Source organism: Cervus canadensis, chromosome 3 (assembly GCF_019320065.1).
Source record: "Cervus canadensis isolate Bull #8, Minnesota chromosome 3, ASM1932006v1, whole genome shotgun sequence".
In the NCBI taxonomy this organism is placed as follows: Eukaryota; Metazoa; Chordata; class Mammalia; order Artiodactyla; family Cervidae; genus Cervus; species Cervus canadensis.
In genome coordinates, this window is record NC_057388.1 from 33,305,168 (window position 1) to 33,333,068 (window position 27,901).

General features: G+C 36.2%; 1 protein-coding gene across 3 annotated transcripts in view; it reads left to right on the forward strand.

Moving 5' to 3' along the window:
• The window catches only part of SEMA3D (semaphorin 3D), a 234,727-nt gene that overhangs the window by 189,775 nt on the left and 17,051 nt on the right, over positions 1–27,901 (forward strand). For all 3 annotated transcript variants that reach the window (XM_043462892.1, XM_043462891.1, XM_043462890.1), the window contains 7 exons: positions 1,020–1,089; positions 3,710–3,854; positions 15,580–15,802; positions 17,905–17,993; positions 19,752–19,793; positions 22,654–22,811; positions 25,546–25,610. In XM_043462892.1, the coding sequence (XP_043318827.1) occupies positions 1,020–1,089; positions 3,710–3,854; positions 15,580–15,802; positions 17,905–17,993; positions 19,752–19,793; positions 22,654–22,811; positions 25,546–25,610 (792 nt within the window). The remainder of the gene's footprint in view (positions 1–1,019; positions 1,090–3,709; positions 3,855–15,579; positions 15,803–17,904; positions 17,994–19,751; positions 19,794–22,653; positions 22,812–25,545; positions 25,611–27,901) is intronic.

The following is a 27,901-nucleotide window of genomic DNA, read 5'->3' on the forward strand; positions in this document are numbered from 1 at the left end:
TGTAATGAAGCAATTCCCTTCTTTGTAAGCGCCCTCAAAGTTATGATGGAAACTAAACTGTGGTCAGAAATGGACACTTATGAGCTCTGGGATCCCACAGTCCATCCATTCTTCATGCAGTCTTTTATCTGGAAGAAGCCACCAGCTGTAGATGGGCTCCTCGTTCTATAGATGCCCTCTGCTGGAGATGCCCTGCAGATCTGGTGAACTCTGTCCCTTCTGACTTGCTAGTAAAAAGGATATGCCAAGAAGCATTAGATTCTTCTCTTTCATTTCCCCTCTCTACTCCTCTGAGTGTGATGCTAGAAAGAATTTGTCAGTTGTATATAAAGTTAGTATCATTAGCTTTTACCTTTTGAAGTTTTTTTTTTTTTTTTTTTGGTTTTGTCATGCAATGTAAAAATTCTATCATTGAATAATTTTTGTCAGCATTGCATTTACAATATTAAAGTCTATGTCCAATATTCATGGATGATTTCTCTTGCTGTATATAAGCATGCACGCCTCTTAAATAATATTTTAAGGTATATTATTTGCACTGCTTTAGTATGTGTTGAACAAGTAATTACACAAGTAATACTGCACAAGAAATGCACTACTCCAGCTGTTTTCATATTGTTACCAAATAGGTAATTGAATTACTAACAAGCTGGTGCAGTTATAAGAAAACGCCTTGTTTTAACACTGGAGGGTAAAAATAACCCATTTTTATTTTCAATTCTCCATGAAGTCACATACACCTAATAGGAAACAGACATGGAGCTTATCAAGTGAACCATCGCATTTACAGGTGATTGAAGTAAACACCTCAGAGGTTAAATGTTCAACACAATGCCAGATAGCTAGTGAGAACTGGACCTTTCCCCTTAATTTATTTTGTCATAAGGTAATGACTGCCACTGTTATCTTAATTTTACATACTATTTAGAATCTCAGAAATATTGCATTTTTAAGAAAAAAGCAAATGTGATATTGAGAAATACAAATTACAGTGAATTGTTATTTTTTCCCATTAATAGAAGACATTTACTTACTCCCCACAAGAGATGAAAGAAATCCTGTAGTATATGGAGTCTTTACCACAACCAGGTAAGTTAAAAAAAAAAGGCTGTAATTTTTCCAGAGAATTGATCTAAGTATGTAAGAAAATAGTTATATGTTCTCTTTGCCCCTTTCTTTCGTATAAAAATATATACATTTTTTTATTTTACTTTTTCATATAGTGTTTCCTAGATATCAATCCATAAAATGTCTCTGTTCTCTTTACATCAGCAGAACATCCCTTATACTGACTACCACAATTTATTTAATCAGCCCCCTGTACAGACATTTCCATTGTTTCCAGTCCTTTGCTAATGCACATAATGTGTTGGTGACTAACTTTGTACATATGCTATTCCCTGTAGGAGTGAGTATATCTCTGTGAGCTAGACTAAAATTACTGGATACAAGGGCGCATGCATATATTAATCATAATAAATTGGTCGAACTGCATGACATAGAGGTAACATTAACAAAATACTGTCTAGGCTCTAATCAGGAGATGACACTCGACTTTTAGAATGTCTTCGCATGGATTTATTTGCACTTCCCCTTTACAAAGATGGGAGAGTGGCTATTACTATCGCCACATCATCACTGCTCTACTAACTTAAGCAAAGGAAGTTGGTATTATGTGTGTTTGACTGAAGAAGAGTAGGTAATTACTAGGACAAGAACTGAAGTTGTTTTCCTAACTTCTGCACTTGTATTCTTATCTTCCTTCTGCATAATGCTGTCCTATAATTGTCATTGAGGCTCTGTGACTTCCTTAAAAGTTCTCCTAGCTAGCCATGAAGCATTCTCAAAGAATATTTGGACCTCACTTAATCTTATTTAATGATAACTTTATTTAACTCAGTAACTCACATTTGACTCCGTTCCAAATGCACTTTTATTCTTGTTACTTATTACTGCCTATATTACATTCTTTGAAATACTTTTCACTTTTTCCATAGTACTGCTATCAGTCATTATGAATGTATATTGATTGCAGTATTGGAGGAATTGTCAGTGTTGGCACTAGCATTGGACAAGTGGTGTTCCTGCCTCCTTTTGAATAAATTATTAAAATATTTTGTGGGCAACTTATGTCTTCTGAGAATTTGCTGTCATTTAGTTCACAATACCTTATGAATAAACTCAAATGGACTATTGGTTCAGAATATATCAGAAAACAAAATACTATTTAGTTAATTATAAAATATAGGGTGGAAATATTTAAATACAAGGATAGAGAGGATATGCTCGGAAGCTGCTATTTTGAACTCCATTTTTCTGCTATTACAATAATTTATATCTTAACTAAAAAGGTGCAGGAAGAGCATGTGCCTGTAGTTATTCAAGTATTTGAGCCCTGGTTCTCTTGACATCCTTTCATTCACAGAACTTGCTTTGAAGTCACTGTGCATTTCACACACAAGGCATAGATATGTGCCAGGGAAATATAGCCCCAAGATAGTTCTCTTTTTCTACTACCAAGTTTTTGCCCACCCAGAGTGTGAAGTTACAAGTGAGCTCTTTGTTCTTGGTGTACTTGATTATTTTATTTTTAATGCTGCCCTGACGAATGAGGTAATGTCGGATGCAAGTCACATCCTTGGTCCAATGACAAGATGTAATTAATCCTCAATAACACCAATACCATTAAGCATAATTCCTTTAAAGTATCAAAGACAGATCATGTGATCTTTATGGGGGTCATCATTTCCCTTCGTAGCAGTTAGTTTTCTCCCAGCTGCTTGCTTACCGTCAGATCCCAATGCTTCCCATTAATGTCATTCCAAGAATTATTAATAATTGAGTTACTTATGTTAGAGAATCCTAAGCTCATTTGTGTAGTGCCAAGCTGAGCCTTTTAGAGTGTAAATGGTGATCTTATTTTTAAGAACACAAATCACTGTAAGTTTTAGATTCAGAAAAATGTCTTTTAATTTCTAGAAATAAAACAAAAATGAAATGTCTGCCAGTGCTAACAATTTTCATCATCAGTTTGAGACATCTGTTGAATTCCCATGGAGCTTTTCTGCTCCTGAATTGGACGTGTCCCCTTCCTGTGTAATCGTGATGAATTTTAAGCATCAGATAAATTACATAAACTCAGAAATCCAAAAAGGGATTAAAGAGATTATTTCAGTGTTTTTTAATTAATAAAAATTATATGAGGAAATTATTAATAGCCAGTATTTATGGACATTCTTTTTTAAGAAAGCAGATAAACAAGATATTTCCATACCTAAATATTCCTTTTTATAAAAGTAGGTAATGTAACTCTTAATTTTGTAAGTTCCTTAGGAGGCATTATGCTATAATAACTTCAAATGAAATTCAAGAGTATGTGAGTAAATGATACTATTTCTTTCATAGTCCTGTCTATCCTCCAGTTTTTCTAGGTGATTCCTATTTGTCCATCAGATATCAATATAGGCACTGTCCACTCCCTGAAAATTTACTAGAAACCCTTGTACTGGGTACCCATCTGCGTGTATAGTTTACTATAATTACTATAGTTATACTATAGTTTACTATAATTACCTGTAATGTAACTGTTATCAAACCTTATTCAGGATTATTTGGCTATAAGCTCCTTTAGGACATAGGCCCATTTTGTCTGCAGCACCGCCGGATAGAATGGACCAGCGAATGACTGGATCCTGTTGCTTTCTTTCAGCTCCATCTTCAAAGGCTCCGCCGTGTGTGTGTATAGCATGGCTGACATCAGAGCAGTTTTTAATGGTCCCTATGCTCATAAGGAAAGTGCAGACCATCGCTGGGTACAGTATGATGGAAGGATTCCTTATCCCCGACCTGGCACAGTATGTATTCAACTTAATAATCAAAATATTATTTTAGGCCCATGTTCTCTTCCTAATTCTAAGAAACTATGTTACTCACCACAGCAACATGCACTGTGGTTTTAAAATAACTAATTATTTACAGCGATGTGTTAAAATGTCTGACCTTTACTGGAATTTAACATTTTTCTTTTGAGTAAGAATTATAAGTACTACAGAAAATAATGGGCTGTATGGTAAGGAGCAGACTACCCTGGGAATATAGTATTTATCCTCAAATTGTCTATAGAATTGTCAAAATGATTTAATATCTAGAATGACAAATATTCCAAGTTAGAAGGAAATGCCAAATAAGTATTTATTCCTCACATACAACTCTGCATGTAGCTAGAGGCTTCTAGTCCCTATTTCTATTTTAAAAAGACTATACATCACTTATAATTGTTCATTTAACTTATATTTTCTTTTATTCTGCATTCATTTTTATTATGTTGCACCTTGGAATTTATTTTAGATGTGGAAAATACCTAGGAAGCACTGAGTCCAAAATTCTATTCAGACAGCATAAATCATGTTTGGAACAGAGGTGAAAAAAGTAAGAAATGTGATTTAGAGTTTATGCATCTGTTTAAAAAAAAAAAAAAAACCTTTGTAGTTTAAAATCTGTACATGATAAATGGAAGGCTTTTGTTTTGTTGATGTGATTAAAACAGTTTGTTATGTTACTATTTTAGGACTGGTTGATTGATCTAATAGAAAGAGAAAATGCCTTTTAAAAAAGATTAATTCATTATAACTATTTCTACGAAGAGCACTAAAATAATCATCAAAATCTCGGAAAAGTTACTGATTTAACCCATCTAATTCTAATGAGTTTTATCTTTTCATATGTTTGTTCCTAAAGAGGAAACATCTGGTAGCCAGGCTTTCTGAGTTCTCTTTTCATCTTCCTGTTATATAACCTAATTAAATTGGGGAAACATAGTTTACTACCATGACTATTTTCAATTTCAAAATTCCTTAACATAAATTTATTTCACGGATGTTTTCTGGACTGATAAGAGTAGTCACAACTTTGGAAATGAAGTTTTGCATGCAACATTATGGTTTTCAGTGTTCACTTTTTAATTTTCTTTGAACATCATAGTTGCACTTGCTTGTTCTGTTATTTACTTATTTTTTAGACAGTAACATAGGGTGTAGGCACTCAGGGTGTGCAGGTACTCTTCTAAAGGCTTTACAAATCTTAATGCCATCTTTATGATGACTCTGTGAAGCAAGTTCTGTTGTTATTAATGTCATTTTACAGACGAGATATATCAGACACAGGTAGGTGCAAACTTGCCCAAGGTCACAAAGTTGGTGAGAGGTGCAGCTGAGTTTTGAACTTAGATAAGCTTGTCGGCAGACTCCAAGCTCTTAGTCCTTGTACTTTGACACTATATTAAAAACTTGTCATGTTAAATTATATCTGTTTTCCTCTTGCATGGGAGATCTTTTACTGGATATACATGCTATATATATGTACAGTTATAGGGCTTCCCAGGTGGCCCAGTGGTAAAGAATCCACATGCCAGTGCAGGAGACACGGGGACACAAAGAGTCAGACACGACTGAGTGACTACACACACACACACACACACACATATATATAAAGCCCCATATGTATAGGGCTTCCTTTGTGGATCAGATGGTAAAGAATCCACCTGCAATGCAGGAGATCTGGGTTCGATCCCTGGGTGGGGAAGATCCCCTGGAGAAGGGAATGGCTACCCAGTCCAGTATTCTTGTTTGAGAAATCCCATGGACAGAGGAGCCTAATGGGCTACAGTCCATGGAGTTTGAGGGTTTTATTTATTTAGAGGAGGATAGTTAAACTAAATTTCCTCTAGTTGAGAAATATGACATATGCTCATGGTCTCATAGTTTGTAAAGTGAGACTATGATTAAATTTAGATTCACATAATTCTAAATCAAATGTCATTAACCTCCATGCCATTCTGCCTTGAAAGTGATAAAATCAAACAACCCAACAGAACATTACATTGTTTCTCCAGGGATCAATCTGTTCTCTACAAAAATAATGAATTGTTGAAGCCTTGTTTCACTTGTCATTTCTTTTATTGTAATTCAGGGAACACAGCTTACTTTAATCAAAAGCATGGCTGAATAATTTTCTTTCTATGAAATGTCAGAAAAGTGGCTTTTTCACTTAAGTTAAAAATTTTAAATAGATTATTTTTAAAACTACTTTTGCAACTTATATTTTCTCAACCATGTTGCAATTACGATTGAATTCCAAGTTGTTCTCTCAACAGCACCTTCTGTTGACATTATCACTCCAGTAAATACACACGGGACTTCCTGTGTGCCGTAGCTACTTATTTTTTCTTTTTTTTTAGTTTAACAGACTTTTGTACTTCCTGTGATAAAAAGTCAAACCTAAACTCCTAGCCTTACAGTGATATCACTGCTCTACAATGTTAATGAGCCTGGCAACTCAAGAATGCACAAAATTCGCTAATGGAATTCCTTCACTTCAAGTGATTCTTCTGCCCTCTGGTGTCCAAACAAAATCTCTGAATAAATGGGCCTTTTCAGCCATTATTGAACTGCTGGGTCTTGGTAATAAGTTCAAAGTGAAATACAGTATGAAAGAATCCACCAAACAGTGAGTGATAATAGGTCAGATATAGAAATCAGATTGAGATCAGGCCAAAAAACAGCAGAATCTGGGAAAGATTTGTCATAGCAGGAGATTTTGTTTCTTACTTTTATTATTAGAATTTTACTCTGTAGTTTTGTTCTGTGTTGATAAGTTTTTATGTGTTTCTTTGTGTGTGTGCTCGGTTGCTCAGCTGTGTCTGACTCCTTGTGGTCCCATGGACTGTAACCTGCCAAACTCCTCTGTCCGTGGAATTTCCCAGGCAGGAATACTGAAGTGGAGTGCGATTTCCTGCTCCAAGGGATCTTTCAAACCCTGGGGTAGAACTTGCATCTCTAATGTCTCCTGCACTAGCACCACCTGGGAAGCCCCAATGATTTATGCATAAATGTTAACTATTAATACATGTTTGTTTCAATGTGAGCTTCAGTTTTTAAAACAGTCTCTTATCAAAAAGGTGAGAAGAAAGGACTTTTTGAAAACAATTTACTGTGGTCAGAACACTTCTTATCAGATTTCTAAGTGTACAGTACTGTATTATTATCTACAGGCTGTAATGTCGTAGAGCAGCTCTCTAGAATTTACCCTGTGTAACTGAAATTGTATACCCACTAATTGGTGACTTACCATTCTTCGCTTCCCCAAACCCCTGGCAACCACTGTTCTATTCTGTGCTTCTATACTTCTGACTATGTTATATGTATGGGGCTTCTCCAGGGGCTCAATGGTAAACAATCTACCTGCAATGCAGGAGCCGCAGGAGATGTGGGTTCAGTCCCTAGGTCAGAAAGATCCCCTGGAGGAGAGCATGACAACCACTCCAGTATTCTTGCTGGAGAATCCCATGGACAGAGGAGCCTGGTGGGCTACAGTCCATAGGGTTGCAAAGAGCTGGACACAACTGAAGCCAGTTAGCATGCATGAACATGTTTTTTATATATATATATATATGTGTGTGTGTGTGTGTGTGTGTGTGTAATTAAGCAATTTTTGTCCTTCATGACTGACTTATTTCACTTAGTGTAATGTTCTCCAGGTTTATCTACAAGTTGTAGGGTTTCCTTCCGTTTAACACTGAATAATATTCTGCCCTATATATGTACCACTTTAAAAAATCCATTCATCAGTTAATGAACATTAGGTTGTTTTCACATAAGATCTGAAGGGTTGTCAAAAAATTAAAAAGTGAAACTAACACATGATCCGGCAACCCCACTTCTGGATATTTATCCAAAAGAATTAAAACTGGAATCTTAAAGAGAGATTAGCACTCCCATGTTCATTTGCAGCATTATTCACAATAACTAAAATGTACGAAGTTTTTGAACTTAAAACACTTAAGGACTGTATGTTTCACTACTTTTGAACCATTCTCCTATAGTTTTTAAACAATTTCTAAACCTCTAATTTTGTAAAAATAACAATTCATTTTTAAATTACATTTTCTCCCAAATAGTTACCATTTTTATTGCTAAATGTTTCAGCTTTAATTTTAAAGATCAAACTTACATGTGAATTTCCCAACTAAGGCTTCATTTTTTGGTAGGGAGCAATAAGATGTAATTATCCATATTGCCTTTTAATTTCATAACTTATTTTTATTATGTGTATTTTGGTGACTGAGAAATACAGTAAAATTCCCATGAATACCTTACACATCAGCAAAACCCATTCTTCCTTTGTGTATAAATATTAGAAAGAGTTGATGCAAATGGTGACCCTGAAAATATCTGAATTCCTTGTTTCAAAGAGATGTTGTTATCATATCATAGGATAGTAATACATAATGACAGTAATTCAGTTTTTAGAGCAGACAGGATATATGCATTGGTGCTTCACTTATTATTAGAATGCTTGCTGAGAAATTCCAACTTTTACATTGGTCCATGTCCTCAACAGCAGGGGTTTGAAATAAAACATGGAATTCATGAGTTCCAAAACTCACCCTATTTTCTCTTCCTGATCTACCTAAAATATTTGACCTGAGCAATGACATATTTCTGCAAAACATTGTTTTTATAGAGCTGGTGATTCTTAGAATTGTATTATCTTCACGAATTTCCTAAATTAGATGTCTTCATGAATCTCCTAAATTAGATCTGAGTTGTAATGTAGACTGGCCTCATAAGGATTTTCTGATTATCTTCAGAGAAAAAAAGGTTTTAAGATTGATTCAAAGATAAGGGTACAAAAAGAGAAATACTTCCAAAAAGTATTCTAAACTTCCTTTCTGTCTTAGACTTGGAGTGCATGTGTGCTCAGTTGCTCAGTCACGTCCATGTCCAACTCTTTGTGACCCTTTGGACTGTAGCCCGCCAAGCTCCTCTATCCATTGGATTTCCCAGGCAAGAATACTGCAGTGGGTTGCCATTTCCTTCTCCTGGGGATCTTCCCTACCCAGGGATCAAACTTGATTCTTCTGTGTTTCCCGAGTCTCCTCCATTGCAGGCCGATTCTTTACCACTTGAGCTACCAGGAAAACCATAGACTTTGAATCTTACCACACGAGATGAAAAAAATAATGGAAGAATCCCCTCACAGTGTTGCCCTGTCTTTTCATTTATGCATCTGATAAATGTCTCAAATTTGGCTGCCATTTCCTTTGAGAGTTCCTAATTAATTTACAGTATGTGGAAATCTTTGGGGAAATTAATTTTGTGTGTCACTACCTCATAGATGCCTCTCTATCATGTTAAATTCACAGTTTCACTTTTTCCCTATTATTTGTCCACAGTATGGTTTTCCACTTACTGGATAACAAACTGTTACTTTATTAAGTGTCGTTAGTCGCTCAGTCGGCCCGACTCTTTGGGACCCCATGGACTGCAGCCCACCAGGCTCCTCTGTTCATGAGATTTTCCAGGCAAGGATACTGGAGTGGGTTGCCATTTCCTTCTCCAGGGGATCTTCCCAACCCAGGGATCGAACCCAGGTCTCCTGCACTGCAGACAGATTCTTTACCGACTGAGCTACCACTTCTAAATTACCAAGAATATCTTTAATTCTAATCCTTCTAGGTTTTTGATTCTGGAAGGGAGAAGCGGAGGCAGAACTAGAACCTGGGCCTCCTGACTCCTGGTTCCTTAATCTGATACACTGAGGCGAGCATATGACAAAACATCTCTCTCTTTTTCCTTTAACTGTATATAGGACATGTTTCTCTGACAGGGTCAGATTCTAACAAGTCAGTTCTAGCTGATTCTAACAAGTCAATCTGTTCAACTGGCTTTTAGCTTTCCTTTCCAAAGGACTAGCATTCGCTTTTAAAATAAGATTCTCCAAATCCCAGACCATTGACTGTGTTCAATCATGTTTTCATTTTTCTGGTATAGAATTCTCTCTAAAAGACAAACTTCAAAAAGGAGAGATTTAGCTGTCTTTACCTCCAGCTCTTCTAACTCTTAAATTGAATATAGCATCTTTGTTGCCCATATATGTTATAAACTAACTCTCAGAGGAATAAAGGGGCTAGGATGACACCTATTAAATTTGCATGTTTTACTTTATAAATAAAAATCAGACTGCTTTACACATTTAGCTTGTTTTTCCCGTTTTGCAAAAAATGAAAGCCCGGTTCAGTTGTTCCCCATGCCATGTCTTCCCTTGCACGGGGTCATCCCTCTGGTTTGTTTAAAAGGAAATTGCAACCTGTAGAGAAAAGCTCTAAGCAGCAGGGGGAGAAAACTTGTAACAGCTGTCTGGGGCCCACCAAGGGGCCAAGTTCTCTCATTGGATAAGACCCATTTTTCTCCTCTTATCCATTGCTTCCCACTGCACTATTGAAGGCCCTCTACAAACATGCAGATGTGCCAAGCATAACATGATCACACCTAGTCCGGGTGGCAGCCTTCCAGGGAAGATAGATAGGCGTGGAACCAGGGTTCACTGATGCTGGGTTTACCCTTTCATCTCAGAGCTGCCTACCAGGTCCATTTCTCTTCTGCGCTTGTGCTGGTATTGTTTCCAGCAAGATACGGACATTTGAGAGTTTTGGGACTAGCTCTCCTCTTTTTCACCCTTCAAATTTTAAACTTAGAGTTTTTCTAAACAGTAGGTGGAGACACAGATAAGTTCCTTGATTTATTTCTTACAGTCACAGGAGCTAAAGTGATGGAAGTCAGGCAAATGTTAGAAAGCTGGGGCAGAAATAAATTGCCCTGTACAGTATATCCAGATGCACTGAGTCAACAGGTAGAACTTAAAGTACATACGTACAGAGAAAACTTAACTAGATTGTAAATACCTGGGATGTATGGTTGCAAACGGAAAATCTTCTAGGACTTGTGGAAGGAAGATAATTGAAGTTGGTTATTTAGATGGAGCATTTCCCCACACATTCTCTTTCTCCTTTATGGAATTCTTCCCTAGTTTCTATTTACCTGCATAAGATGCTTGGCATCTCAAGTTATTTTTAGATCTCTGTGTGATGCAGGTATATGATATCAAAGGGGAAAATTCCCCTGGTTTTTAACATACTAAAATAACAATATTTGGTTCAAACTGTACTGTCTTAAACCTCAGGGAGTGTCTCTACCAAATCACTTTCATTTGTGAAAGCAGAGTGGAGACGCAGACCAGAGGTCACACACAGCAACCTAGAGGATAAAGATCTTGTCCAAACACTGGCTGCATGCCATGAGGAAAAGCTGCCATATGAAAAAAATACATTTTCAAAGATCATTTTATAATAGGCAATAGAAACCAGATTTCCTTTCTTTTTATTTTTTCTTAGATTTTAATATACTTAAACCTTTTTGTCATAAGGTGAGCAAGGAGGAAAATTTATACTTGTTTTTTGATAAGTGGTCATAGCTTCATTCACCTATACTTTCTCACATTAAAATTTCTTATAATTTGAAAATATGATGTAAAATCTGGCTTGAATGGTACGATATAGCTTTTGAAATATTGGCTACTGTGTGATTGTAACTACACAGTCAAAAGAGCTGATTTTCTTAACTTAGAGAGCTGTCTCAAAGATGTAATGCAGGCAGAAATCTTGAGCATTTGCTTTGATTTTAATGATAGACCCACCAGAAGGCACCACGGGAGTTTTAAGCTATAAGCCCTCTATGAATGGCCTTTGACTCAAACATGCAGCCTGTAATTGGGCAAGAGCTTTGTATCATTTGAGCTCCATATCCACTTTGAGTTACAGCTTAATCTGCTTAATACAGGGTTTCTTCCATTATCTAGTTGACAGATTTCACTTGGCTAAGAGCAAAGTGCTAGAAACAGTGACTAACAATACAGATATAGGTTCAGACCAACAACCAGCTAAGAATATGCTCAGTAAGTACCAAATGGCTAACATTCTAGGACATTTCTAACCTCTTTGGTGCAGATCTGGGACAAGACAATAAAACTGATCAAGAAAAGATCAGTTTCTTTTCACATGCAAGATTTTTATGACAGATAAATATGGAAATCATTAACAGATTTTTTTTTAATTACAACTTCTTTGATATTTCTTATAATTTGGTGAGCTATTACAATTTTATTGCTGTAAATTTAAGGTCAGCGTCATTTATTGTAACTAACTTTAGTATGTTTAGTTCCATAGAATAACCATGGTGAATGCTTTGACTGAGAAGTACAATTTCAGCCTTGACAAGATTCTAATTAGTGCTGGGTATAAACAACTCAGTTCAGTGCAGATTATGATTCCAACTTGTTGAAGAGCTAAAATAGGGAGAAAGCAGGACTTTCTTATAAACTTTCCTTAATATTGCTCATTTTCTTTTTGATGCTTTCATCATATAGCTAAATTTTTTCATTCCCAAAAAATATGTATTAGCCAATTAAGAATTCAAATGTGATAACAACATTATTCTGAGATAAATTACTAAACTATGATAAATAAAGTAGATTTAGTTTGTGGGAGGGGAGATATTTGATGGAAAAAAAGTCAAATATGAAGTAATTCCCTTTTCATATTTTTGGATAGAGGCATATTGAATTCATTTAATTTGTAGCAGTGTAAATTTTTTACTTTTACCACCAGGGGGCAGTGTATACTAACTATTGAATTAGTGGATGCCAAGAGGCACACATGAAGAGATGTTAGACAAGTGAAAAATCAATCTCCCTGAGGGTTTCTCCACAGATCCTTTAGGGAAAGAGCTGCTGAATTGTTGAATTGTTCACAGTAAATTCTCACACCAGTTATGAAAAGCTAAATGATTATAACGTCAAACTATTAAAGCTCTTTTACAAGTAATTTTGTGACATGTTGATTTGTTCCATTTTATTTTTTAACAATCATGGTTTTAATTTAAAACTGAAATTTTACATTAATTAAAGGAAGTTGAAAATAATGGTGTTTATAGATCACTTTCTTTCCACTCAAATTCCATGCACCTTTGTAAAAAATAGAGTTCATTTTGGAAACTTTAGAAAATACAGATAAATGGATAGAATTTAGACATTTCTTTTGAGCTTTAATAAGCAGGATACTTTGTTTTGTAAGGATATCTTTGATGACCATTAGCCATTCCACCTGCCAACAAGTTAAGACAGTTGTCTTTTGAGATCTGAGGTTAATTCAAGAAGAGAACAGTATAAAAGACAATAGAAATATCTATCACAGGGGTTTTATAGTCAGTTTTCTGAAGTTATACTTCCTGGAAGAAAAGATATGGATGGGAATTACCAATTTTCACTTATGCTAACACAACTGAAAAAGACTATTTCAAAAACTGGAGCCCGAATGGACATGGATAAAAGATTTAAAATGTGTGCACTATTAATGTTTCATTGAGGTATAATTGACATATAGCATATTAGTCTCATGTGTATAACATAATTTGATATTTGTATACACTGAAAGAAATGGACCTAACAGAAGCAGAAGATATTTAGAAGAGGTGGCAAAAATACACAGAAGACTGTACAAAAAAGATCTTCATGACCCAGATAATCACAATGGTGTGATCACTCAGCTAGAGCCAGACATCCTGGAATGTGAAGTCAAGTGGGCCTTAGAAAGCATCACTATGAACAAAGCTAGTGGAGGTAATGGAATTCCAGTTGAGCTATTTCAAATCCTAAAAGATGATGCTGTGAAAGTGCTGCACTCAATATGTCAGCAAATGTGGAAAACTCAGCAGTGTCCACAGGACTGGAAAAGGTCAGTTTTCATTCCAATCCCAAAGAAAGGCAATGCCAAAGAATGCTCAAACTACTGCACAATTGCACTCATCTCACAGGCTAGTAAAGTAATGCTCAAAATTCTCTAAGCCAGGCTTCAGCAATATGTGAACCGTGAACTTCCTGATGTTCAAGCTGGTTTTAGAAAAAGCAGAGGAACCAGAGATCAAAATGCAAACATCCTCTGGATCTTCAGAAAAGCAAGAGAGTTTCAGAAAAACATCTGTTTCTGCTTTATTGACTATGCCAAAGCCTTTGACTATGTGGAAAATTCTGAAGGAGATGGGAGTACCAGACCACCTGACCTGCCTCTTGAGAAACCTGTATGCAGGTCAGGAAGCAACAGTTAGAACTGAACATGGAACAAAAGACTGGTTCCAAATAGGAAAAGGAGTACGTCAAGGCTGTATATTGTCACCCTGCTTATTTAACTTATATGCAGAGTATATCATGAGAAATGCTGAGCTGGAGGAAAGGAAGCACAAGCTGGAATCAAGATTGCCAGCAGAAATATCAATCACCTCAGATATGCAGATGACACCACCCTTATGGCAGAAAGTGAAGAAGAGCTAAAGAGCCTCTTGATGAAAGTGAAAGAGGTGAGTGGAAAAGTTGGCTTAAAGCTCAACATTCAGAAAACTAAGATCATGGCATCCTGTCCCATCATTTCATGGCAAATAGATGGGGAAACAGTGGCTGACTTTATTTTTGAGAGCTCCAAAATCACTGCAGATGGTGACTGCAGCCGTGAAATTAAAAGATACTTACTCCTTGGAAGGAAAGTTATGACCAACCTAGACAGCATTTTAAAAAGCATAGACATTACTTTGTCAACAAAGGTCTGTCTAGTCAAGACTATGGTTTTTCCAGTAGTCATGTATGGATGTGAGAGTTGGACCGTGAAGAAACTGAGCACCAAAGAATTGGTGCTTTTGAACTGTGGTGTTGGAAAAGACTCTTGAGAGTCCGTTGGACTGCAAGGAGATCCAACCAGTCCATCCTAAAGGAGATCAGTCCTGGGTGTTCATTGGAATGACTGATGTTGAAGCTGAAATCTAATACTTTGACCACCTGATGTGAAGAGCTGACTCATTTGAAAAGACCCTGATGCTGGGAAAGATTGAGGGCGGGAGGAGAAGGGGATGACAGAGGATGAGATGGTTGGATGGCATCACCAACTAAATGGACATTGGTTTGGGTGGACTCTGGGAGTTGGTGATGGACAGGGAGGCCTGGCATGCTGCAGTTCATGGGGCTGCAAAGAGTCAGACATGACTGAGCGACTGAACTGAACTGAAAGATGATCGCAATAGGTCTAGTTAGCATCAGCTGCCATCCATAGTTACTTTTTTTTTCTTGTGATGAGAACTTTTAAAATTTACTTTCTTAGCAACTTTCAAATATGTAATACAGTGTCTGTAACTAATAGCCACCATACATCACCAGGACTTATTTTATAGGTAGAGGTTTATACCTTTTGACCCATTTCACCCATTTTGCCCATATCTCACCCCAACTTCTGGCAGCCACCAATCTGTTCTCTGTATCTATGAACTCTTCTGTTTGTTCCATTGTTTAGATTACACATATATAAGTGAGATCATACAGTATTTTTCTTTCTTTCTTTGATTTATTTCACTTAGCATAATGCCCTTAAGGTCCATCTATGTTGTTGCAAAAGGTAAGATTTCATTTTTTGTGTAGCTGAATAATATTTCTTTGTAATATTTTAGAATATTTTTGAAAGCAAAAACTTGATTTAAATACACTCATGGCAAACTGTATTTATTTATATCTAGATGTGACTTCATGTTGATCCTATTGACCATTCCTTTAATATTACCAGTAATAAGCTTTAAAAACTTTGGAAGTAAATGATAATTTCTCAGGTGCAAGAACAATGTCTTTACTCCCCGCCTCATTTCTTTTCAGTGTCCAAGCAAAACCTATGACCCACTGGTCAAATCCACCCGAGATTTTCCAGACGATGTCATCAGTTTCATAAAGCGGCACCCTGTGATGTATAAATCAGTATATCCAGTTGTGGGAGGACCAACGTTCAAGCGAATCAATGTGGATTACAGACTGACACAGATCGTGGTGGATCACGTCGTTGCAGAAGATGGCCAGTACGACGTGATGTTTCTTGGAACAGGTACGCTAGAGCCAGGTTACGCTTTCTTTCACATGAGTTTTTCATTATTAGACAAACAAAAAATTCAGAAAAGTCTACTGGTCAAAATCAAAATGAGTAATTATTAGTTCATACCTCGTCAATATTTTTTTTTAACTTGCATAACAAGTGCTTTTAATTGACTATCATACCTATCTCCCAGTCTCCATTAGAGTTGTGTGAGATTTCAAAACATATTTCTATATTATAACTGCAGTGTTCCTGCTATAGATGAGGTGCTCAATACATATTTGCTGAATGGCTATGGACTAAAACAAGTAGGCAAAGAAAAGTTTCTCTATCTTCAAACTTCACATTTCCTTCTTTCTACAGAGATATTTGACAATTTTACCCCAAAGGAACCTTTCACCCAATTTTGAGAATCTCTGACTTAGCTGACATAAGATGGCTTTTCAAAAAAGTTAATCATTAATTTGTAAAGAACTTAAAGTAAAAACTTCTTGGTAATTATTTTTCCTGCCTTTGAATTTTGTGGATTAATTATTCATTATTAGAACCCATTTTACTTACTTTTTGATTGCCAACTCATTAAAATGATTACTTTTTATAGGAAAAGAAATATTATTTGGTGTATTTCAAAAAAGTAATATCTAATAGTGTACTGTGAATTTTAATGGCAATAAAAATAACTTGTATCATTAAAACAAAAGCACTGCATCCTGGATAATTATAATTTGATGGATCAAGCATTGCATTAAAAAAAATAGAAATTTGATGAGTTTTGAAGAAATTGACACTTTTACCAAAAAATGTTTTTAGGACTACAAAGCAATTTTAGGATAATTTTATTTCTAAATGTGTATTGGTTTTACAAAAGTTAGGTATATTAGGAAGCATCTGTGTGACAGACTCAAAGGACTTTCAAGAACTCCAGTTGTCAAACCTGATTATGCTGCAGATGGCGGTACCAAGGCCCAGGGAAAAAAAAAATGATGCTTTCCAGACTATGGAGATTACTACTGAAGCATCAAAACATGAAATAATTAGTTTGCCATGAATTCTAACGAGTTTGCCTCTTAATTGCATGGCCCACCCAAAGCTCATTCCTAGCTCTTCAACATTTCTGGGTCAGAAAAGCCATTTAGCCACTAGGTGGTACTACCTAACTTTTATTGAGAAAATTGTAAGGATACTGAGGTAGACTGATTTCCAAATATGGTATTTGGAAAATGTATGTTTAATATTTTTCAAAGATTCTAGAATCATTTAAAAACAATTCACACTGTTTTGTGCTAACAGGATTATTACCATACATGTTTACATACTCCAACCACAGTGCTCAGAAGTTTATAAGCAACTATTTTTAATTTATTTTTATATAGGTCAGTCTAGACATTAATCTCCAAATGGAAATTTTTTTTCTTTTTCTAAAATGTTCTTTTGATCATCTTTCTGTAATAACATGCCACCTTGTGGAACTGCAATCTATTATTAATCTTGTGATAATTTTTTTTAAATTCTAAAATAATTTTAGATAAAAACTTTACTTTCTATCCCATTAATGTTTCTGTCAGTTAAATACATTTGATTAGTAGTGGCCACTTTTCTCATATAGATACCTCAATGATTTCTCCTCCATTTGTTAAGATTATTAAAAATAGCTTTTAAAATATTATTAAAAATATTAATAAAAGTATTAAAATATATTTGTCTTTCATAGTGAATTGGATAAGTACTGAAAAAGTATTTCTTACATTTAGAAAGAAAGAAAAAGTGTTAATATATTTTAACCCTTTAAATTCCAAAAATGTTGTTTCTCTTTTGTTATCATTTCAACTGTTTTAAAGGAGACATAGATATTCCTGTGCTAGGAATACACTCCAAGTATGTGTCTTTTAATATTTTCTTTATAAACATGTGTTCTATGAGCTGAAAGCTATAATATTTCAGAAGAGGAGAGTCATATATTAATACATTAAGCTTCATTTCTTGCATGCTTTATTTAACCTGATTTCTTGAAAGGCATTGAGAAAAAAAATGAGGGGAGCAGTGTGCAGGTTGCTAAGAAAATGTTTAAACATTGAAGTAGAAGCAGAAGGATCATGGGTAATGTGTTTTTTCAGACATTGGAACGGTCCTAAAAGTTGTCAGCATTTCAAAGGAGAAGTGGAATATGGAAGAGGTAGTACTGGAGGAGTTACAGATATTCAAGGTAAGACTTAGGCCAGAGTTCCGTGAGAAGATATGCGACATGTTTGTCTCAATATATCATCACTTTTTCTGGAGAAGTCTTTGCAATTAACTCCTTTACTTTTTATTTCCTTAAGTGAAGGAAAAAAAGTTTAAAAAGCAACCAAGAGTGGGACTCACTTTCCCCTGTAGAATATAACTTAGCTTGGGACTCCTGGGACTACCCCTCATGACTGAGTTTTCCAAGCGTATGCTCAGACAAATCACTACAGTAGATGAAAGCCTGGGATCTCTTTTACTATCCAGATGCTTTTCTGCTGAATAAATTTTACTTTTCAGTTTTTCCTCAGTTGAATTTGAGAAAACTGAAAAGTGTATAAATCATGTTTCCCTGCATTTCTATAAGGAAATTTTTTTTTAAGTTGCATGATAGTAAATCTTTGTGTATGCTAAGTTCCTCTCAATCACCCAAAAAGTTAGTAGATCTAAAATAATATTTCTCCAGATTTGGGGAATATCCTTAGACTTTTAAGAGTAAATCTGAATTGTGGCATTCTTTGTAGATGTTCAGTGAGATTCAGTTCAAAGTTATTTTCTAAAAATGAAATTAGAAATAAAATTGCATTTCTTAGAAGAGCTTTTGAAAAATATGCTGCGTCTTTTGTAACATTTTTGTTGAGACAGTTTATTAAAATATACTGTTTCCATGTGAACATCTATTGTCATAAAATAGAGTAGAACCCTCCACTGTGAAGGGCCCAAGTTAATTAACGTGCCGAGCTTCATTGGTTCCTGTTTACACCGTGATGATACTAGTGGTCCAGGAGTTAACAAGAACAAGACCTGCTGTCTGCTATCTACTGAAAACAAAGCCTTGCGTAGTTCCTGAGGGAAAAGTCAATGTCAAATATAAGTGTGAACCCAGAGGCCAAAAATAAAGCCCCCACAACACATATAGGCATGTTAGACTGAGTCTGTTCAGTGGTTATTAGTGGTCAAAAGAAATTGTTTGGATTCCACTCTTAAGATTAAACAATGAACCTGTCTGCTTAATTCATTAAAAAAAAGTTATTTGACAGAACTTCCTCATTTAACATTTTCTTTTCATTTTTTTCATATACTTTCTTAAATTTTGCGTATCAATTTTGAAAAATAAATATATAGAGAAAGATTGATGATAGAGGAAAAGAATTTTAAACATCCCATCTTTCTTAGTTTGGGGACTTTTCTGTTCATATTTTAAATTTTATATTGCTTGCATAGAGATGTATTTCCTACAAATAAAACTTTCCCCCCATGAAATTATACACATCATGTTTTGTAGGGGTCTATAAAGAATATGCTCATTCACAAGGAGCATTATAACTTTTTAGAATTCTGCTACTTGAACAAGTTTTGAACTACTGATCTAAGTGAGAGCAGAAAGAGGCAATAAATAATTATGGAGATGTTCTTGTCAACACTAGTTTGAATTATATGGAAGCAGTTAAGATAAGCAGAGTCAGAAGAGGGAGAAAACTTATGGGTAACTGGGAACAATTTCCAATGCAGAATTCCTCCACATATATTTAGGTAATTTCTCTTTAATAAGAAACTATTTTGATAATTTTTATTAAGGTTGAATCACTGCACATGGGAAGGAAATAGCAAACATTAAGATCTTTTTCTCCTCTACATAACAGAGCCTTGAAATTTACCCCAGTTATCTATGGCACAAGATAAAATCTTGGCTACTATAAAAGACTGTTCATGATTACTAACGGTTAACTTCTATTTTCAGCATTCCTCAATCATCTTGAACATGGAGTTGTCTCTGAAGCAGGTACTTTCTAATATTTTTTGTAAAAATTAGCCACAAAAGGAAGACTGTTTGAATCAAAGTTTATTTTAGGGAAAATCCACTGAGGCAGGAAGTTAAATTATAAATCTATAAAAAGCTTTAGATTGTTTCTTTTGTAACTGATTATTGGGCATTGTTTCAGCCTTGCCTTAGGAGACATGGAACCCAATTTCATTAATTGAATAATACATTCTCCCTTTCTTTGGCTCTTGAAAATTGAGCTCACTTTTCTAGTCTCATGAGAATGCCATTCTGTCAAGGCTGTGAAGTAATTCATGTAACAATAGAATACTAGAACTAAACATTAAAAATGGTTTTTAATCAGGGAGTGTAGGAGTTAGACTGCAGTGGCAAACAGCCCAATAGTTAACCTCCAACCTTCCATTTAATATCTTACTCCAGGAGTCAATTTCCTCAACAGTAAAGTTAGAAGAATAATATCTACCTCCTAATAAATTGGATGCTATATGCAAAATTCTAGACAGAGAGCTGGTACTTCCTAAGTGTAAAATAGATGGTAGCTAATAATGACAATAATAATATTTAATATGATGTCACAGTTCTTGGATATGATACTCCAAACCCCAGTTGATTCAAGAGGTTCAGACTTGCATTACCATTTCTATACATACTCTTGATATGTAAGTAAAACACATGATAGATAATTAAGGTGTTGCTAAAATTGTCTTAATCTGTAGAGTAAGTACACTTAGTATGATACAAGGATTATTAGGAAAATATCCAAATAGATTTCTTCTTCAGTCTTTTCTGTTAATTTGTTCATTCATTCAACATTTAGTTCCTGAAGGCCTACTACTGCCCTTGGAGGGTACAGAAATGGATGAATGGCATAAGTCTTCATCTCTAGAAACTCTTATGGAGCTGAAAGGCAAAGGCACATGCAAACACAGTAGTGCAAAAATGGAACCATGTACTAGGGAGATGGAAAAGAGAGGAACTGATGGAAAAGGGGACCAGGGGAGCAGGGAGAGGACGCTAAGAGAAAGACAACTTGAGCTATGACAGCTCTTGCAGTTAATCAGATAGAAAGAAGGATGGGATGGAGAAGCCAAGTAGAAGTGGGGAACATTTGAAAAGGTATAAAGAGTGAAAGATTGTAACTTATCCTAGTAAGTTTGTATACAGTTGGAGCAAAGAGCATACCTGTGCTTATGGAGCAAGGATGCTAGAAAGGAACCTGGGGAAGTAAAACAGCAGAAGAGTAGACACATCTTTGCATGGATGCCCTCCTGAGAAGTTTAACATGTTTATCCAAGACAGTGAAAACCTTGAAAGATTTTAAGCAGGAGGGTGTCATGGTAAGATTTTCCTCTTACAGAGAGCAGTCTGGTGTGGCAGTGTGGAAGATGGATTGAGTCCTGGGGTAATAGTAGGACACTTACAAGTGATCCTGGAAAGAAATGATAAGGACTTGAGACAAAGGCAGGGGAGAGGGAGGAGGAAGTAGATTAGAGAGTTCTGCATGAGAGAATGGAGAGATAAGGTGGCAGATGGAATGAGAGTGAAAGAAGATTCAGAGACAACTCCCAGATTTGTGCCTTGGGTGACTGGGATGCTGTCTCTTGGTCAGGTAGGGTAGGAAGTGACTTCTCTGGGGGTCCAGTGGCTAAGACTCCATGCTTCTACTTCAAGGAGCACAGGTTCTATCCCTGATCGGGGAACTGAGAATTCCACATGCCACACAGCTAAAATAAAAGAAAGGTAGGGTAGGAAGCATAGATTTTGGGAATCAGTATGCGCATATTTATGTTGTTTTCAAGATACCACTGAGTCTTTGTACAGGAAGAAGAGTAAAGAAGAGAACTGAAAAGGAAGGAAACCCAACATTCACTGCAGAGAAAGGAGTCATCAAACGAAACAAATCTGAGACAGAAATAAAGCAGGAGAACAGGAGAAAAGGAAGAGTTTCAAGGACATTATAGAGAATTATATAGTAAAATAAATACTAAACAATATATGCATTTAGCCTCTTGGAGGTCTTAATTGGCAGATTAGTGGCTGGTAGGGTTATAAGACAGGTTGCTATAGGTAGAGTACACATCTGTTATTTGTGCCAGTGTCTATTTCCAGATTTCTTTCCCCTCCATTTAAAGTTTGGTATGTCTGCTAGACTTGACCACATGTCATTTGAAGGCACAGACAATGGCTTGTTCACTTGGATGATCCCTCCTCTCTGCCACCACCACATGTCCTCAGATTCATTTAAGGATGTGAGGATGTGGTACCTTATTTTTAGGACTTATTTTCAAAATGTAATTTTTTTTTGCTGAGTTGTTGGAATCCTGCAGGCTTTCACGTGTGATATAGCATCCTACAAGCCTCCTTAATACTTTCTTCACAGTGATACCAAATACTTTCTCTTTCATTTATAACTCATTTTCCTTCAGGGATCTGTACTTCATTAGCAAATGAAATGGTTAGTTAAAACCACAGAAAAAGCTCTAGAAACCTCCTTTTGGTCATTTCTTATGGCAGGAGAAGACCGTCAGTGTTGCCTATAGCATCTGTGCTTGATATAATCCACCAAAGTGTATTTTCAACTATTGAGAAAGAATTTGACATCTTAATTCCTCAGTCTAGCAGCTGGTTTTTGACCTTCTTAAATTACTGCCAAGGTTACTCTAGCTCTATAGAATGCTGTCCAATTCAGGATCAACATCTTCAAACCACCATTCAGCCAGACTGAAGACTGACTTATCTTACTCTTCCTGTGGCACCCGAGGAGACAGATTTAGACCTATGATATGGTATTCAAGAAAGGGAAGTTCTTAAGACTAGGCTGAAAGATGCTTCTAATGCATTTGTTTTGCCTGATTTGCAGCAACAATTGTATGTTGGTTCCCGAGACGGATTGGTTCAGCTTTCCTTGCACAGATGCGACACTTATGGGAAAGCGTGCGCAGACTGTTGTCTTGCCCGAGACCCCTACTGTGCCTGGGACGGACATGCATGCTCTCGATATGCGCCCACTTCAAAAAGGTGAGCAGCACCTCATGTTAAGAGGAAGTCTTCCATTTTATATGATGAACCGCTCACATGAAGTTGTGAGTAAAAGTTGGCCAATTTCTCTTGTAGTTAGTTTAAAGAGAAAACACATAGGAAACATGGTCTGTGGTAGGGATATTATAACCTAAGTGCTTTATAATTTTTCATAAAGCTAAATTTAAGGAGGATAAAATAGAACGTTCTGAAATCCAGAATTGTGGAGGTTTTATCAAACCAGGTTTGTTTGTCTGACGCACAGCAAGCCAGTTGTGGAGATGCCAAGGTTTGCAGCAGAGAATGGGGTTTATTCATGAGGCAGTCAAGCGAGGAGACAGGAAACAAGTCTCAAATCCACCTCCCCAAAGGTGAGGGACTCAGGATGTGTATGGGATAAAGCTGAGAGCTGGGGAGCCTGGGAAAGGTAATTGGAGATAGAAAAGGTGAGGTAAGCAATGGCCTGTGCAGAGGGAACTAAGCTACAGGCTTCTTCCTGGGATGCATGCTCGGAGGGTGGACTTTTGGTCTCTGATGTCAAAAGGTCACTGGACACCCTCACATGCCCAGAGGGAAGGCCAGTGTCTTAACTGGCTAGAGCTCAAACGGGACACAACCAACTCCAACAACTTGGGCAAAAAGGCTTGGAGATATGCACCTTTTTATAGCAGCAATTAAAGCAAGCTTGATCAATGAAGGCAGGTTACAGGTTTAATGGATTTAACTGATAACCCTTGATTTCAGAGCTTTAAAAAATTCCGATAATTGTTTATATCCTTTGCCTTCATCTTTGTCAGAAAGCACAAAAAGTTTGCTTTATTTACTATAGCCTTTGTACATTCTTCCTTTCTTCCCTTATTTATAAATATGCATATACTCATAGTTACTACTTTACAAATAATGTATAAATGTATGTTTTTGTAATACTGTAGATTATATACAGCCCACAGTACATCCCAGTGATTATGTGGAATTTTGCTTTTACTCCAACTTGGCCAATTTCTGCCACCCAGATATGCTTAAATATCAAACTATGTCCCACTGTTTGTAACTTATTGCTTTATGTACTCTTAAAAGTAATGTCATTGTAGGCCAACAGTACCCAGGCTAGGAATTTATTTATACACACATGGGCAAAAAAGTACCACAAATTATATGTTTGTTCATTTCAGCACTGTTTTCAATAGCAAAATTATTGGAAACAACCTGAGTGCTCATTAATATGAGTTATGGTGGCTGATATATTAAAATATCATTCTTTTAAAATGTGGTTTACAGTAACACTATTTATTAAAGTATCACCCAAAGTATATTTTGTTCTAGGTAAAATGTCAGCAAACTGTATATATATATGTTTTTAATCTTTAGGTCTTAACAAGATTGCAGGTGAGCATACAATAGTCTTACTACTACATATGCACTTCTATTTTTTGAAAGTTAACTGATCTGTTAAATTGTAAATTCTAGTATCTCAGATTGAATGTATAGTACAAAAACAGACACAATGCCAAGACCTTTTTATATTCCCTGAAATCTCTGAATTGAATGTAAGTGGGCACATACCATTATTTCAAGCTTAAAGTAAAAAGTCACAACATTTTTGTTAGTTTTTGACAAAGAATATACTCTTCCTAGGTAGTCTTTGGGCAATGCTTTTCTTTTCTAGAACCTAAAAGACAAGCATGCTCATTAGTTGGTAATGAACCTTCAGTTTGATAAATTGATCCTGTTCCTTATGAAGCCAAGATTTAAAAACATTCTTGACCTTATGTACCTTATACCATCATATTTTTTCTTTTTGTATTTCCCAGGACTGTATCTCTGATCTTGCAGACATGCCACTGTGATGTTCTCCCTTACCTAACATAATGTTTGTGTGAGCCAAAAAATGTGTATGATAGATGAATCTTCCACAAGACTGTCATCCAGTCAACATTCCCCTTAAGGAATACCCTAGTATCACAGAATATTCGTTGTGACATCTGTGATCTCTGATGGGGCAACATAAAATAGCCAAAGCAAATGAAACTGCACACTGAGTATAAAATTTATTTAACTTAGATGTAGCAGATTTCTTTAATATACAATAGTTATTATTTTCTCTTAAGGAAAACATGTGACAATAAAGTACAAGGCTATTATTTTATTACTATCATTAGCACCACTATGAGAGAAACATTGTGAACTGTGTCAGTAGATAGAAATAACATCTAGCCATTCATGCCATATCAAACTTGTACTTCTGTTTCAAATAATATCTATCTTGTTTAATCACATAAATAATGAATCTTCGTATGATAAAGCATTTTATATTTGTGCATACTTTCTTACCCACTGACTAAAGCTTTTTTATATCTTATTACTTTCCATTGACTGACTGAAAAATAGAAGATAAAAATAGTTACCCCCCCCCACTGGGTGTAAATAAAAACTGGAATACATTTATATTCAACCTGTTGTGCTGAATAATTTGTCAAAATCAAAGAAAAATTGTGGTGGCTAAATAAAATTCAGACCATCTTATTGCTGAAACAAGATCCATTCTGTTAGGACTCTACCTAACTGGTAGTACTTGGATTAATGTTGCAGCAATCGGAATACTGACCTGCATTTAAGTTAAGCAGTGAAACAAGTACAGTTCTGCTTCTGCTACTGTTATTTGTGTTATATGTAGACTTTTCATATTCCAGATATCATGCTTGAAGTTCTAAACAGTTTAATCCCTTTTCCATAGGCGAGCTAGACGCCAAGATGTCAAGTATGGGGACCCAATCACCCAGTGCTGGGACATAGAAGACAGTAAGTATAGGTCTACTATTCTTTACTCTCACTGAAAACTGTAAGCCTAACCTTGGTGTGTCTTTTTTATTATATGACTTAAAATATCTTTTATGTAGGAAGATCCCATTTTGTGCTCTGGAAAAGCAATAGAAGGTTTTATAAATCAGCCCCCTGTTCACATGCCTAAGTGAATATAATTCTTTGTTATATTGTTATTTGTTTCATATGGCTTTTAAAATTCCTATACCTTTTCCGCCCTTTTTTACTGCCTTGTCCATCCTTGTAAAGTTTGAAACTGCCATTAGAGATAAAGCAGAATATAGTCCAAAACATATGGACGTTTAGACCATCCCAGAAGAGACCCTCCAAGAAAAGTTTGATAAAAGGGCTGGACTTATTAGAAAGAAACTTTAGGTAGCCTGTGCATTATTTGTATTCACTTATTAATTCATGTACCATTCAATCAGTAAATATTTATTAAGTGAGTTCCATGTGCATATAATTGACCCGGTCATACTTTGAGACAAAGAGACTCCTTAGATAACTTACAGTTCTTTGGGGAAATGTCATAATGTACAAATCGTGATGTGGGAGTTTAGGGGAAAAAAAGAGAGAGAGATCACCAGAGGCTGTATTATTCAGAGAAAATGTCATAGAAAGGAGAATCTTGAAAGTCTGAGCGTGAGAAGGGAGGAGTAGAAAATTGAGAAAGTCTGTTGAGTGACTCTGGTAACAGAGAATACAATCTGTAAACGTATATATTCCAGAGCTTTAGTTACTTTCCACTCTCAAGCTCTGCCTTCAGATAGAAGATGTGTGCACACAAGTGCATGCACACACACACACACACATACAACTGGAGGAAGAAAGGAACTGCCTTCCCGTCATCACATTGTTAGTAACCACTGAGTAAACAGCCACATTTCATAGTCTGTAACTGGTGGTCTGGCAGAGTTTTCTTAATTTAAAAACAACACAATTGTTTATGATTTAAAATATCATTCTTCTGAAAAACAAGCTCTAGTCCAGAATAGGACGTTTGTTTTCTTGTTCCAATGTGCAGGTGATTCACTGTAACAGCCTGTGTTTTATTTAGTAATCGTTACTCTGTGCTGTTTTCACATGTGCATATGAGATTAGCAGGGACTGTTTTAGGTATGGTGGATATGCTCAGCAGTAAAGAATCCTTCTAAAAAAAAAAAAAAGAATCCTCCTGCCAATGCAGGAGATGCCGGCTCCATCCCGGGTCAGGAAGATTCCCTAGAGAAGGAAATGGCAACCCACTCCAGTGTTCTTGCCTGGGAAATCTCATGGATAGAGGAGCCTGGCAGGGTTACAGTCCACAGGTCACAAAAGAGTTGAAAACAACTTAGCGACTAAATGACAACAAATGAACAAAAAAGAAAACAACCTGCACCTTCATGGATTTTAAATTTAAGTGTGTGTGAGGGGTGGGAGTGAGCAACAAACATAAAAACAGGTAAAATAAATGCCATGTTATAAGGACTTATAAGACACTGTTGCTGTCTAAGGCACTCACAGTCTGTGTCTCCACTTCATCACATGCCCTTCTTGTTATGCTCCATTGTACATTGCGTTTTCTAAGTACCATCACCACTCTAACTCAGTCCAGTTTTTGTCAAGATCACCAAGTGATTTCCTCCCTTGCCAAATCCAATGCACACTTTTCAGCACTCATTATTACTTACTCTCTAGCTCCCTCCTCTCCGAAACACTTTCTTCACTTGGCTTGCATGCAATGGTGCAGTGATACGCTGAAGCTAGTTCTTATGGCCCCATGAGAGCCGATTGCTTATTATGAAGGAATTTTTTGAGCTGGTTTTAAACCATTGGTACCTTGAATCAGCCACGGTGGGAGTTCTTATACCAGAAAAATCAGCCAGCACTACACATCAGGGCCTTGCGTTTACAGAGATGGTCTCCCAGCACATGTATGCTTCATGGCACCACATGGAAAACTTCTGGTTTTTCTTTACCATATAGGCTTCTCCTTCTGAGTGTTCTTAACTTTCCTTTTCATTCTACTACCTAAACATTCCATCTCTGTCTATTCACTCCTTAACACCGTCCATTTCAATACTATCAGAGGCTTTTTTTTTTAATTGAAGTATAGTTGATTTACAATGTTGTGTTAGTTTCTGGTGTATAGCAAAGTGATTTAGTTATTTTGTTGTTGTTCACTTGCTAAGTTGTGTCAGACTCTCTATGACTCCATGGACTGTAGACCACCAGGCTTCTCTGTCCATGGGATTTTCCAGGCAAGAACACTGGAGTGGGTTGCCATTTCC